Source organism: Lepus europaeus, chromosome 15, assembly GCF_033115175.1.
Source record: "Lepus europaeus isolate LE1 chromosome 15, mLepTim1.pri, whole genome shotgun sequence".
In the NCBI taxonomy this organism is placed as follows: domain Eukaryota; kingdom Metazoa; phylum Chordata; class Mammalia; order Lagomorpha; family Leporidae; genus Lepus; species Lepus europaeus.
In genome coordinates, this window is record NC_084841.1 from 13,119,481 (window position 1) to 13,135,156 (window position 15,676).

The window sequence follows — 15,676 nt, forward strand, 5'->3', positions numbered from 1 at the left end:
TCTGGCTGGACAAGAAGTCAGCAGGGAGTCAACATCTGCCACATCCTCACTCTTAGCCCCTCCTCGTTGTCTCCCCACACTCCGAAGTCCTCTGATGACTGCAAGGCTGACGCTTCAGAACATTCCACTGAGTGCTACAACTCATTGAGGCCCTGTTCTCCCATGACAGCTCCCCAAAAGTGAAGTTTGAAAGGAAACCCCAAACGAAAACACCTCCCTCTCTTCACTTCCACATCTTCACACATGGAGACTCTCACAAACATAAGTTGCCCAATACTACAGCATAAGACAAACCATCTCCTAGAAGGAGCCATAATTTTATCCTTGTCCTCAGTTTGACGACGCTTTTCTTTGCCACTCTTATTATTAAATTACTAAAGGATTCAGGTCCTTGTCACCAACATATTATCTCGGCGATACATTCTGGAGGCTGAGTCACCTGCCACCCCCCACCCATCATTAGCCACATTGAAAGAAAGTTCCCTACCTTTCACTGAGGCTTCTCCACAACTGTGCACCTGCAACAGGGAGAAGGAAAATGTGAGGCTTAACCAGGTATTGTTCTCCTGAGGGTTCTCAACTTCTAAACATTCTCTTTCATATGGAATGCTTAGAACTTTAAACATGAGGATTAAAAATCACACAGTGCATACTTTGGACAATTAGTTCACAAATACTTTCTGAGAATCTACCACATGCAAAACACTTGAATACACATCACGTGAAATGGAATGCTCTAGAATATATGCCTTGGGGATTTTACTGTCGAGCAGGGTGAACAAAATATGCACTTGAGTAAATATGACTCAGGTAGGTAGTACAGGAACTCTCTAAGAAGTAGAAATCTGAGGCGGGTGCCGTGGCGTAGTAGGTTGGCACTGGCATCCCATATGGGTGCCTGTTGAGTGCCAGTTGCTCCTCTTCTGATCCAGCTCTCTGCTTATGGTCTGGGAAAGCAATGGAAGATGGCCAAAGTGCTTGGGCCCCTGAACCCTTGTGGGAGACGAGGAAAAAGCTCCTGGCTCCTGGCTTCAAATCGGCCCAGCTCCAGCTGTTGCAGCCATTTGGAGAGTGAACCTCTCCCCATGTCCCTCCCTCTTTCTGTAACTCTGACTTTCAAATAAATAAATACATCTTAAAAAAAGAAGAAGTAGTTCATGGACAGAGAAAATGTAGCTGCTGAACAAAATGCCAATAATAGATGTGGCATTTGAGATGAGGCTTGACTTGAAGCTGACAAAATAAAAACTAAGACAAGAAAGAGGATTATTATCTATTCTTTAGATGTTTTCAGCTTCTACCCAGGCTCAAGTGAAGTCCACAGACAATCTATATATACCTAGATCTCTTCGACTTTCTAATTCTCCAGTGACCACCTTTATTGGATCGTGTCTTGATGTAAGATTCCCAACTTTAACAACGTTCAATATGATTAATGATCATGACAAAATGTTCCATCAAACAAAATGCCGAAGGTCTTCAACAAAAGGCCAAAGAGATCTTCCTTATGTTCGTTAATATCCCAAATCAAGATCCATGTGATAAATATTCTTAACATTTACTTCCAGGAAAAACTTTCTCAAAATTGTTTCTTTGTATTTTTCAGACAATTTGAATTGTGCAATTAATCTGGTTTCCTCTTATACCTTGGCTGCCAGTAAGCATGTGGATAAATCATTTGCGCAATCATAGTTACTATGTCAGTCTTCTGTTCCTCTATTAGTCCTCTTTCACAGTCTTGTGTTTTATGTTCCTTATAAGCTCCTTCAAAATTTGGGAGTTAGGTGGCATATAAAAAGAAAACAACTCAAAAGGACCCATGAAGTTGTGAATAATAGTGAGGTATCAACTCAAGTTGGGAAACTGGATGGACGACATTTTAGAAACATTTACTCCCCTTGTCATATAACATTTTTCTAACAACACCGAGGCCAAGAATAAAAAGAAGGTAGAACAGTATGGAACATATGTTTGCTTGCTTACTTGATTATTAGAAATTGGAGGAATGACTATGGTTGATGGAGAAGAGAACAAGGACGTTTCAAATGGTGAGGAGAGCATCTCCGTAACCTCTGAGCATAGACCAGGACAGGGCCACACATAGGGTGGGGAGTCAGAGCAACACTGGAGCTGGGAATGTGCAAATGACAAGAGGCCAAGCTGAAGATGAGTCAAACCAATAGCCACAAAAGATCTGGCTCAACAGGAGCAAGGGTCAAGGAGAGATACACAAAGGGCACCCTAACAACTGACTTTCAGACTTCGCAGGTGTTGGAAGCACAGCACTTCCAAAGGCTAAGGTCAAAGATGAAGCTACCTGGAAGGTGACAGAATCCAGGCCACCAGAAAGCCAAGCTTGTAACGATACAAGGAGGGTGCCTAAAGGACTAGAGTCCATGGGCTACAATCCCTATGGATTCCATCTTCAACAGCAACCTGACTGCACAGAACGTGGCATAAGGACAGTGCGCATTCACAGCAGAGACACCTGAGCCCTCCTACTGTTCACAAGGTAGTAGTGAAGGATGAGAGAAGGAAAAGGTGGTCAAGGACAAGTTGAGGGATGCAAGAGTTTTCTATAGAAGAATTCCCCAAAGGAGTTAACGCAGGGAAACACTCAAGACACCCAACGATAAGGGAGAGGAAATCTTTGACAGCTAGCGCAGCTCAGACCAGAGACTCACCAAATACACACAAGGGCTCCCATGGGTTTCACAAAGTAATTCACAAGATAGTACTCTGCATTTTAGTTATTTGCCATCTATTTCATAGGAAGCATCTAAGATGGTATCACAGATGATAACTGAGAGTAGTCAAACTCCCAGATGCAGAATGGTTGTTGGGGAGGCTGCAGGAAGAGGCAGAGGGACTTACTTTCAATGGGTGCAGGGCTGCAATTTGGGAGCTCTGCTGTGCAAGTGTGCACAGTTAACACTGCGCACTTCAACATCTGCTACGGAGGTTTAAAACAAGCAGGATAATTGGGGGCAGAGGTACAATTAAATTCTTAACAATCTAGGTTTAATATATTTAGCCAAAAATGTGGGAAGGAAGCAGAGCCACCCAGTAAGCCCCTGATGACTTCACCGTCCTCTTCTGGTGGTTGCCACTGTGGTGGCTATTAGCTGACTGCAGCCACGGAGTCACCATAATTGCATCAGGATCTAACTTGAAGCTAAATCTGTGCCTTCCTGGGACTAGTTTGCTGCAATAGCTCCTTTCACTGAAAGGTCCCAGAGTCAGGCTCCTGCCAACTATTTCCACATTCAAGTGCATCTCTGTCCAAAAGACTGGAGACCAGAGGACCAAGCACGCAGCAGTATTTCTTCAGTCATGCACAAGGGAACTCTGGGAAAGCAGGGTAATGAATCCCATTTCTCCTGTTTTTCTCAAGCAGTAGCAACACCGTATTCAGAGCAATGTCACCCCGAAAGAAAGGCTGGCCTGTGACACAGTCCTGCCCTACGGGGTACAGTGTGAGGGCTCCACTTGGCTACGGAGGTTTGCGTGTCTGGATCCCCACTGGAAGCACTACAACACCCTTGGCACAGAGAGGTACTCAATGCAGCTTGACCACTGAGTGAACAAACCTCATGCTGACCCAATTTTCTGTCAGTTGAACAGAGGGGGCTGTCACTGAGCCAAAGACACTTCTTTCTTATGCTTTCATTTGACCCCGTACAATCCTGTGTATGCGGATGGTTTCTCCCACTTTTGTGCATAAAGCAGCTCAGATGGTAGAGCGGACAGAATAGCTTTCCAGGGCCTCAGGTCTTAACTCTGGAACCTGGGAACATTACTTCATATGGAAAAGGGGTCTTTGCAGGTGTGGGTTGGTTAAAGAAGTGAGATGAGGACATTAACCTGAATTATCCAGATGGGCCCAAAAGGCAGTCACAGGGTCCTTCTAAGAGGGAGACAGAAGGGATCTGACAAAGACACAGGGGAGGTAGTGCAAGCACAAAGGCAGGAACTGCAGTGATACAGCCACAAGCCTAGGAACACCTGCAGTCACCAGACGCTGGAGAGGCGGGCAGCAAATCCTTCATCAGAGCCTCCAGAGGGAGGGGCTCCCTGCCCACACCTTGACCATGGCCCAGTGGGCTAATGGCTTCCAGAACCACGAGAGAACTGCCTCCTGTTCCGAGCCACCAAGTCTGTGGCAATTTGCTGCAGCCACAGGTGACTAACACACTCTACTCTGTGGCTCCTCACCACAAGAAAAGAGAGCAAACCTGCTCAGGAAGAATTAGACCACTTAGGCCAATGTTCTTTCAACTCCACAACCTTAATTTTTTAAAGGCCTGAATCTTGGCACTCTGTGAATATAAAACGCCCTCATTCCTATGACTATGAAGCCAAGGAGTGAAACTCCCCAAAGCTGAAGGCCTTTGCAGGTCCAGAGACATGAAGTGGAAAGTCTTAACAACTGTTCTTTTCTCACTCTTGGCCCCTCTACCAAACTGAAGTGGCTGCTATAGCACTTGTAAATGGCTGTCTTCTGAGATCCCACTGAGGCAGGGCCTAGGGAATGAAGATGTCACAAAGCTCTTTCGAGAAACACAGGCTCTCTTCTCTCACTTAAGAACCAAGCAAGCAATACAGGGGACCCTCACGGACCAATCCAAGCAACACTTGACAAAACCCTCATGCACTGCCAGCCTCCAACCATAAAATCTTAAGACTTAAACATCCAGGATGATACCAAGTTCCTTTAAGGTGAAAAGTGAGGGAGTTAGGTGTCTGTTCTCTGAAACAGAGAATAGGAAGGTAAAGAGGGGAAGAGAGGGAGAGAAGGAAGGGTGCATCCAAGAACACAATCTAATCTGCAGATTCAAGGAAAGCACAAATCGCACAAAAATAAATGTGTTCACCTTGCCAGAACATTGTCATGACAGAATTAGCTTCAAACCTGGACACGCAGTAATACAAAGCAATCTTTCTGGAAATGGTGTATACCATGATTTAGCTGAAAAACTGTGAAAGCTTAAAATATAAACCAGATTTAAAGAAGAGCCACAAGATATCATGGTGATAAATCTGTAACAGCTTAAACCCTGGACTCCAGCTCATGTTAGGGAGGGAGGAGACAGCCACCTCCTACAAAGCGGGCCTGTTTTCCCACCCAGGCAGGATTGCCAGGCTCTTCTTATGCACATCAGTCCAGACAGACTTCAACCAAAATTATCCCTCCACTTAGGATACAAGTGCTGAGATTAAATTCCCCATTGCAACCTCTCTTGGCTATTTTTGATCAGATTTCTCTTACGACATTAAAGTTCATGGGTCGCAATTATTCCTGGTGGCGGGGGAGGGCTTCTTACCATTTACAAAAACTAGGTCAAACATGGTAGAAAAGGCCCCTCCACGTATGGAAAAACTTGACTCAGATTTCTTTTTTTTTTTTTTTTTTTTTTTTGACAGGCAGAGTGGACAGTGAGAGAGGGAGACAGAGAGAAAGGTCTTCCTTTTGCCGTTGGTTCACCCTCCAATGGCCGCCACGGCTGGTGCGCTGCGGCCGGCGCACCGCGCTGATCCGATGGCAGGAGCCAGGTGCCTATCCTGGTCTCCCATGGGGTGCAGGGCCCAAGGACTTGGGCCATCCTCCACTGCACTCCCTGGCCACAGCAGAGAGCTGGCCTGGAAGAGGGGCAGCCGGGACAGAACCAGCACCCCGACCAGGACTAGAACCTGGTGTGCCGGCGCCGCAAGGCAGAGGATTAGCCTAGTGAGCCGCGGCGCCGGCCAGATTTCTAATATGGTTAAAATACTTAAAAAAAAATCTTGGACAAATTTAAAAAAATAATTCAAGTTCTCACTTTTAAACAGTGGTTAAAATTAATTCATTTTTAATCATCATCAATTTATCTTTAAAAATTTGTTTGGCCATCATTTGTTTTTAAACCCTGAATTATCTGTTTTCCTTCACTGAAGCAGAGGACATTTTTATATAAACTGGTCCATTTTTCCAGTGGCCCAGTTTCATCACGTGGGATGTAATAAATATTTAACTGTTATCCTCACCGCAGCCTACTTAAATATCAAAATGGAATTTAAAACAGAACTTAAAGACAAGAGAGAAACCAGCACACACAAACGTTCTTCCCAGGAGCAACAGCTGTGACTAGAGACCATACAGTCAAATTAATTATTCTACTGAGAAAAGCAAAGTCAGTGCCTACCTCATCAATTACTGTGCTACTAACCAAAGGAAAAACTAGTTAATGTGCCTACACAAAGTATAGAAATTCAAAGTCTAGGAAACTGAAAACCATAAAAATGAAACCTGAGCTTTCTTACCTCTCGTTCTAGACAAAACCATATCCTTTATTATTTGCATAAGAACACGCCCAAGTATCATGACGGAAATCAGGTGATACACTCTCCATGGAGTCAATGCCAGGAACCTGCAGCAGAAAAACAGAAGAAATCATGATTTCACTTAAGTGAAATGTTTGCTTTAAAATCATGCTGACTTCCCGCCACGGAGACAAATCATGCATTCGACAATGCTGTCACTTTTCTTTTTTTTTTTTTTTTTTTTTTTTTTTTTGACAGGCAGAGTGGACAGTGAGAGAGAGACAGAGAGAAAGGTCTTCCTTTTGCCGTTGGTTCACCCTCCATTGGCCACCGCGGTAGGCACGCTGCGGCCGGCGCACCGCGCTGATCCAATGGCAGGAGCCAGGTGCTTCTCCTGGTCTCCCATGGGGTGCAGGGCCCAAGCACTTGGGCCATCCTCCACTGCACTCCCTGGCCACAGCAGAGAGCTGGCCTGGAAGAGGGGCAACCGGGATAGAATCCGGCGCCCCGACCAGGACTAGAACCGGTGTGCCAGCGCCGCAAGGCAGAGGATTAGCCTAGTGAGCCGCGGCACCGGCCCAATGCTTTCACTTTTCAAAACCACCGGGCCTGGAAGTCAACTCACAGGCACAACAATTTTGTCAGCAAAACAAAAGCCCATGAGCCATGTGCACTTTTGTGCCAGGCTTTGTGCTCTGACCTTCCATTTCAGCAGAGGATTTGTGGTCGTGGGTGTGGCCCAAATATCCCTCCCAGTGCTGGGCTTCTCCCTGCAGAGGGATGCTGGAACCGGCCCGAGACAGGGTTGTGACGGGCTAAGGAACCGGAGCTGCGGCACTTCCTGACAGACACGGGTTACAGCAGATGCTCCTGACTCACCGTCCTGGTCCTGCGTCTTAGGCCTCCTCTGAACACTCTGCCCCCTTCTCCTAAAGATCCAATCGGCTCCCCCTTTCCTTTTACGATCACTATCGCTGTGGCCACCTGCCTACCTCCTCTCTGGAGAGAAACAAACAGAAGTCTTCACTATGAGCGGCACCCAGACCTCGCAGGACCCTTTCTGCTGCTGTTGGGCTTACATAGGACTGGACCGGCCAAGACGGCACAGGGAGCTCCCAGCCTGGCCACGAGGCTCTCGGAAGCTGAAACCCCTGTGTTACACAATTGGCCAAGCGTACTATTAACTTTGACAACATTAAATGCTGGTGGCAAGCTACACAGAGAACGGAGGGACACATCAACACTGCCTGTATGAACTCGTTTTCTCAGCCACCAGAGGCAGAGCTCACAAAATGCAAGTGAGGTACAGGTGCTGTCACAGCAAGCAGAGAGATCACAGAGGGAAGACTGCCTGACAGCAATCAGGGAGCACCGGGTGAGAGAACTGGGTGGGAGTGGCACTTGACCTTGGTCTGGGAGAACCGACGCAATTCCAAGGAGAATGGAGGCTATTCGAGAGGACATAACACCCACAGATCAGAGACCAGCAAGGAGCAGAGGCCAACTGCAGGCTGAGTGCTCTGAGGTGGCCTTAGCAGCAGCAGAAGAGAGGAGAGGGCTGGAGACCGGCAGAGGCAGGCCAGACTGAGCAGACAGGCAAAGGGCAGGAGTCTGGCCTCTGCACTGTCAGACAGAAAGCCCAAGGTACAGAGAAGGAGAACCAGACGCCAGTTGGTTTTGGAGGACAAGGAGGAAGCACCGCATCTGGCCACCCAGAGGTCATGCACTGTGTGTGGCGGGAAGTAGCTCCACGCAAGATGCTGGGAGAAGCTGTGGGCGGAACTCTGACCAGAACAGGGGCAACCCAAGTTCCAGCACCGAGTTTAATGCTCACTGCAGGTGTGACCTGGGCCACTCAAATGAGCACGTAGACTAAGTCCATCCTTTCTTTTTTAAAATGTATTTATTTGAGAGGGAGGGGGAGAGAGAAAGAGAGAAAAGGAGGCTCCCATCAGCTGGTTCACTCCCCAAGTGCCTGCAGCAGCTCTGCTGGGCCAGGCCAAGGCCAGGAGCTGGGAACTGAGTCCAAGTCTTTTCCAATGTGAGTGGCAGGAACTCCATTACCTGAGACCTGGGGAGTCACTGCTGCCTCCCAGTTTGCATCAGCAGGAAGCGGGCGTCCAGAGCTGAGGTGAGGTGGCCACCAAGCCATGCGCCCCAGTATGGGATGAAAACATCTAAAGCAGCAACTTAGCCACCAGGCCAAACACCTGCCCCCAGTTGCAACCTTCTTCTTTTTTGTAATTTTTTTTTTCTTATTTGACAGAGTTAGACAGTGAGAGAGAGAGACAAAGAGAAAGGTCTTCCTTCCATTGGTTCACCCCTCAAATGCCCGCTACGGCCGGAGCTACGCAGATCCAAAGCCAGGAACCAGGTGCTTCCCCCTGGTCTCCCACGCAGGTGCAGGGCCCCGAGCACTTGGGCCATCCTCCACTGCCTTCCCGGGCCACAGCAGAGAGCTGGACTGGAAGAGGAGCAGCCGGGACTAGAACCCGGCGCCCATATGGGATGCCGGTGCTGCAGGCGGAGGATTAGCCAAGTGAGCCACGGCGCCGGCTCCCGCCCAGCTGCATCCTTCTTAAACAACAATCTGCAACTGCCACCAGGTTGGCTGCCTGGAAAACTTCTAACTTACAGATTCCCAAACCCCAGACTCCTCTCCCTAGGTCTTCTGAAGTGCAAGGTCCAATTACTAGTATTTTCATCCAACAAATACTTTTTTATGGACTCCCTACCCTGGGATAAGCACTGCGCTACCAAAGGGGAACAAATGTGAAAAAGCAGCCCAGAGAAGGAGCAGTCATAACGAAAATCCACAACGCCAGCATCCGTGTCTTCAACAGCAAATAATTTGTTCCTCCAGTAAGGGGCCACCACATGCTCCTTTTTTTTTTTTTTTTTTAAGATTTATTTATTTGAAAGGCAGAATGGCCGGCGCCATGGCTCAACAGGCTAATCCTCCACCTTGCAGCGCCGGCACACCGGGTTCTAGTCCCGGTTGGAGTGCCGGATTCTATCCCAGTTGCCCTTCTTCCAGGCCAGCTCTCTGCTATGGCCCGGGAAGGCAGTGGAGGATGGCCCAAGTGCTTGGGCCCTGCACCCGCATGGGAGACCAAGAGAGGCGCCTGGCTCCTGGCTTCGGATCAGCACGATGCGCCGGCCACAGTGGCCATTGGAGGGTGAACCAACGGCAAAAAGGAAGATCTCTCTCTCTCTCTCTCTCTCTCACTGTCCACTCTGCCTATCCAAAAAAAAAAAAAAGAAAGAAAGAAAGGGAGAAAGAGCGATCCATTTACTGGTTCAGTCCCCAAATGGCTACAACAGCCAGGGTTGGGCCAGGTTGAAATCAGGGACCAGGAACTCCATCCTGGTCTCCCCCATGGGATGCAGAGAGCCAAGTACTTGGGCCATCTCCGGCTGCCTTCTCAGGTACATTAGAAGGAAGCTGCATCTGAGGCCTAGTACTGGGACTCAAATTGGCACTCCTAGGCCACAACACTGGCCCCCACACACGCCCAATTTTTAAAGCTATGAGTGTTTGTTTGAACTAGGCTGTGTTTTACTGTTTGTTCTGTTTGGCGCCTCCCTCCTCACTATGAGTTTATCATTCATTCCGGCTATTGTTCACGTGTGGGGCTCTCTCAGGTTTCCCCATCTCACACGGAAGTGGCAGTTTTCAAAATTTTTGACAGTGACTATAATAAGAAATTCATTTACACTGATAGACATTTAATGAACCCAAAGTTTCAAAAAATAATGTTTATCCTTATGACTTACAATGCCTTATGATATTTTCCACAGAAATGATGATATGTTTAAATGCTGACCGTGACTCACCAACTGACTCAGGGCCCAACAGCAAGCCATAACCCAGAGCTAGGCTCACACATATCAGGGGGATCTAGAAATGCTAGTGCTATGGTTTGAGCAGGACTCGATCCCAAACTCATACAGACATTTAAACCCCCAAAAGTCATAAGTTAACGGTACAAAGAGGCTGGAAATTCAATCTAACTACAGTTATTAGGAGCTGGGCCTCATGGTAGATTCTTGGGCCACTGGGGCCAAGGGTTGTTATGAATGGGCTCAACTGCTCGCTCCACTTCCTGGCTTGCCATGTGATCCTTCCTCACTGATACACCTTGCCACCCTTAACAGAGGCCCAACCAGTGGGGCTGCCCACTTTTGAACTTGAACCTCCAAAACTAGGGGTAAATAAGCCTTTTTTCTTTACAAAGTTAGTATTCTCAGGTATCGTGTGGTGGTGATGAAAAGTTACTAATACAGTCAGATGGGTAGGTTTCATTAGAATGGCCTCCTTTTTGAGAGTTGGACAAAGCCCTAGGAGAGAGATGGAAAGTTCTCTCAAGTTTAAAGGTGTTTAGAACTAGACAGAAAGCCATTTCAGTATCTTCTAAAAAGAAAAAAATAATTGAAGCACTGAAGGCCATTAGTTATTCTCTTGTTGGAAGTTACAAACTTCCAGAAAGAAATTAATGCCACGGCTTTGCTTCATAGACCCGGTTACCAACCCCCTTTGGAGCAATTCCAAAGGGCACTCAGGCTGTCCCCTCCATGTCCTGGGCCAGGATCCAGCTGGCATCTCAGCCAACGTCTTGTTAGTCCGTGAGACTCCTCCATCAGCCGCGAAGACAACACCAGCACTGCTTGGGAAGGTAAGGCCGCAACTGCACGGGCTTTCACAGTTGTTTCCTTTGCAGGTTAGCATCTTTTAACCCAGGAATGAAGTAGAGAAACGCTTGAGAAATGAATCCCTAACATGAATTACAACACAATCTGTAGTTAGACAAATCTAGACATATTTGTTATTTTAATCATTTATAATATTTAAGATAATTTGTGGATCTACTTTAAAATATGTAGCTGAGTAATTTAGACTTGTGATTGGGGACATGGACCAGTGGAAAGAAGCACTCTCTCTCCCCCTCACCCCTTTCAAATAAAATGAAAATAAATGAAGGGATTTATTTTTCACTTCCACGATAGGCAGTGGTGCGAACTTCCGCCAGGAGGCACCGTGCATGAGGGTCCGGCATCTGCTCTGGTGATGTCAGCAGCCAGTAGCACTCACTGCCTGGTGGTGAATTCTTCAGAGGCCCCTCCTTCCTGCTGCAGGGATTCGCGGCACCACAGCTATAAGTGGCCACCTCCCCTCACCACGTCAGGATGCGCGGAGACGCAGCTCATCAGAAAGGCAGGGCTGATGCTGGGTTCTATCTCTTTATTCATCGACTTTCCGCTACTATCCCCCATAGATAGCTTAGCTGCCTTTCTTTTTCTTGGCTGATTAAGAAGTCAGTAATCTGAACGAATCTAATGTTCCCTACCGTGTTATCCTTACTGACTCTCGAGCTGCCCATCTCGGTTGTTGGGACGATATTCAGGTAGGCTCCCTAGGAGCGTGGGTACAATCTGGGTAATCTTTGCCAAGAAGTACTTTAAAGGGACATTGACAACATGAGATTCACAAATGCAGTTTAAAGTGTTCAAGAAAGTATAATTCAACTTTTCATTGAAACTAGTCATTCACCAAAGACTCTCTTAAAAATGGCTGTTAACATTTGCTATGTGGATAAAGCAAGGTTTTCTCAGCGAACATCGAAAGCGCAAAGAAAAATGAGGGTTTTGTAACCTACAAAATGGAAATTTATTCTTTACAATGTAGGTGAACAAAACTGTTTCTCATCATTGTTTACGTGAAAGCTATCTCACAGGACATCCCTGAACGAACGATCCCTGCCTACCAGACACAGGGGATCCTGACGCCGGGACTCAGCAGTAGAGGTTGCACAATCACCAAGCTGGGCAGAGCTTTGGGGTCCTCAGAGTGACACTTTCATCAGCTCCAGACATCCCCAGCTCCACCCCTACCCCCATCTCGTACCTGGAAGTGCCACATTTCTTGCAGCATCCCATTCTCTGCAGGATCCAATTATTACTGTTCTCATTCCATCCTCAGACACCAGGCTAGTTGCTGGGAGAAGCCCTGCCTGCCCCAGTGAAACTGGGAAAGCAGACAGGTAACCAACCATGTTTAGGCATAGCACGGTTGCAAATGGTGTGGGAGCAGAAAAGAGAGGGGAGAATTGCTTGAGAACATCAAAGAAGGGTCTCTGGCGCAGGTGGCATCTAAACTCTCACTGCCCAAGGAAGTCAGATCCAGCCAGGAGGAACAGACAAACGCACTACAAGCTGAGTACAGTGTACCCAAAAGGGACTACAGGAGAGGAACAGGCTAGAGGCTAAGTGTTCAGAAGTTCACTCTTAACCTTTGCCTATACCTGGTGGCAATAGTTCTGTCCTGCAGAGCCAAACTCCAGATGAATAATATAACTGATGTTCAGCTAAAAGAGGCACGGTTCTAAGAGTCTTGTATGTTTTCACTCACTGATCCTTGTAACAATCCCACGATGGAGGTGCTATCATCACCCCCATTTTACAGGTGAGCAAAAGGAAGGCTGAAAAACTTGTGCTGGCTCCACAGCAGATGGGCCCTGGATGTGAGTCTGGGCAACATGACTCCCAGCTGGCTTTCCTACCACTCACAATGCCATCTGGACACAATTGTCTGCCTCTATCTGCCTGCTATCCCATGGAGAGAGCTAGAAGAACTGTCCCCAGTGTCTAAGGTGTATCTATTTCGAACACCAAACTGACATAAGGGATTTCAGGAACCCTCCTCAACACCCTCCTGTGGTGTTCTGCCACCACAGCTGCAGAACCTGGGGGCTGTGACCAGACTTCCTGGAAGTGTAGGCGCCTGGACAAGCTCCCCGGTTCCTCCCCACTCTTCCCGAGGCGCCCATCCTCCTGCCAGACTCCAGGTGCCCACTTCATTCGCACCAAACGTGCCCCTGGGCACCTGGTCTGACAGAGTGGGGGAACCTCGAGGGCCCTTAATCCCTCTGTTCTGGACTTCATAGCTGCACTAAGATTTTTTTTTTCTTCTTCAGTGTATAAACTATTCTTAGAGCAGTTTTAGGTTTACAGAAAAATCCACATAGCTTCCCCCATTATTAGCATCTTCATTATTAGTACTTTATTGAGTACAATTGAGTACATAGACACCTGTCACCATTGATGACCCAATATGGATAATATTAACTTAATATTAATCACGTTCATAGCTTACAGTAGGCTTCACTCCGTGTTGGACAGCTCTGTGACTCCAACAAAGGCACAGAGTCATGCAGCTACCATGACAGTGCCACACAGAAGAGCGTCCCTGCTCTAAAAATCCCCTGTGCTCCACCTGTCCACCCCGCCCTCTCCTGAGCCCCTGGCGGCCACTCGTCATTTCAGTCTGCTTAGTTCTGCCTTTTCCAGAACATCACATTGTTTGAATCACAGAGCTTGCTTTTTCCGACGAGCCCCTTTCACTCAACAATACACAAGGAAGCTCCCTCAGTGTTGTGTTTGTGTCCTGCTAGCTCAATTGTTGTGATCATTGAATAATATCCCATGGTAGGAGACACAAACATCTACCCAGTCACCCACTGAAGGACATGGGGTCACTTCCAGCTTTTGGCAAGTATAAATACAGCTGCTACAAAACTGACATGCAGGATTTGGGGTGGACATAAGTTTTCAACCCATCTCAGCAGTTCTTTTTAATAGGTCTATCAGCATGCTGGCTCACGATGAATTTATAGGCAGTTAAAAAAAAAAAGAGTTCTATTTTTGAGATGTGATTTTAAAATCTAAGTCTGTCCTATTAAACACGTTCATGTTGGACGTGATCCATCACTCAAACCAGTGGACCCTAAGGGTGGCATCAATCACCTCTCTCCTCTTGCCCAGCTTCAGGACACCCACACATCCGACACCTGCCTGCCGTCAGTCCTCACTCACTCAGCTGACGAACAACTTTGATCAGCACTGGAATGCTGCCACCGGCCATGACCAGAGTGACCCAGATTTATCAGCATTTCATGAATGTAGCAGATCATCTCGTTGGCCACTATATTCCTGTCCCTGTCACCCCATTCCATCCACAAGGACATCATGAGAGATTTTCTTAAGTCCTTTGATGAAACCCACTGCACCACTAAGGTCAAAGCATGTAAAGTTGGATTTGCTTGGCTGCTGCTGACAGTTACTCTAAGGCATGTGTAAGTTCTCTGCAGGAGAGCAAAACACCACTAGGCCCTGCCAAAGAATCATGGAACACAGCCTGAATCGACCATCAGGCGACTTTGCTGATCTGCCCATTCAGAGCCGACAACAATGTGTGGCCACCTCTTAGCCCCTTGGAGGAATCCCAAGTGGCAGGGAAAAGGCAGCCAAGAACAGTGTCAAGGAGGGGACTGATAGAAGCTGGGACTGGGGCCGGCGCTGTGGTGCAGCAGGTTAAAGCCCTGGCCTGAAGTGCCGGCATCCTATATGGGCACCGGTTCTAATCCTGGCTGCTTCCTCTTCTGATCCAGCTCTCGGCTATGGCCTGGGAAGGCAGTGGAAGATGGCCCAAGTCCTTGGGCCCCTGCACCCACATGGGAGACTAGGAAGCTCCTCCTGGCTCCTGGCTTTGGAACAGCTCAGATCCGGCCGCTCCGGCCATCTGGGGAGTGAACCAGCGGATGGAAGACCTCTCTGTCTCTATCACTCTCTGTAACTCTGTCTTAAAAAAAAAAAAAAAAAAAAGTTGGGACTGCACAGGAGCTGAGTACCCCAGGTAATACTCAAGCATCCTTGCCCACTTCACCCACAAAAGAAATTCAAAGGTGGGGCAGTGTTGTAATAAAGCAGGTTAAGCTGCCACCTATGACAATGGTGTACCATATGAGCACAGATTCGAGGCCCTGCTGCTCCACTTCCAATGCAGCTCCCTGCTAACGCACCTGGGAAAGCAGTGGAAGATGCCAAGTGTGTGGGTTCTTGCCACCCTCACGGGAGACCTGGATGTAGTTCCAGGCTCTTGGCTTCAGCCTAGTCATTGTGGTCATTTGGGGAGTTGATCAGTAGACAGAAGATCTATCTCTCTTTCTGTTCCTGACACTCTTTCAAATAAATAAATTAATTCAAAAAGAAATTAATTCAAAGGTGAAATTATTAAGCATGAATTCCGCAGTGCAGACCCTTTTGACCTTCTGGTCCTGTGCATCTGCAGAGGGTCTCGCCCTTTGAGCAGGCCCTACCCTCAGTGGGATTCACATCACAGTAGCCATAAAGAGCTTCTTCTCTTCACAGTGGTTTTTAGTTTAAAAAAAAAAAAAATTAGGCCACTGAATCTTGTCTTTATCTAATGTCAGTCTAGGGACCCATGACCACATCAATGGATCTTAAGACTAAGAAAACTCAGAAATAATATTTCCAATAATTTCTGTCTTTAATTATCAGAAACATTTTTATAGATTAA

At 47.4% G+C, this 15,676-nt stretch overlaps 1 protein-coding gene across 1 annotated transcript in view; it reads right to left on the bottom strand.

Moving 5' to 3' along the window:
- The window catches only part of RETREG1 (reticulophagy regulator 1), a 149,875-nt gene that overhangs the window by 100,859 nt on the left and 33,340 nt on the right, over positions 1-15,676 (bottom strand). The window contains exons 2-3 of the mRNA XM_062211865.1: positions 6,301-6,407; positions 488-518 (exon numbers count right to left, since the gene is read on the bottom strand). Of these exons, the coding sequence (XP_062067849.1) occupies positions 488-518; positions 6,301-6,407 (138 nt within the window). The remainder of the gene's footprint in view (positions 1-487; positions 519-6,300; positions 6,408-15,676) is intronic.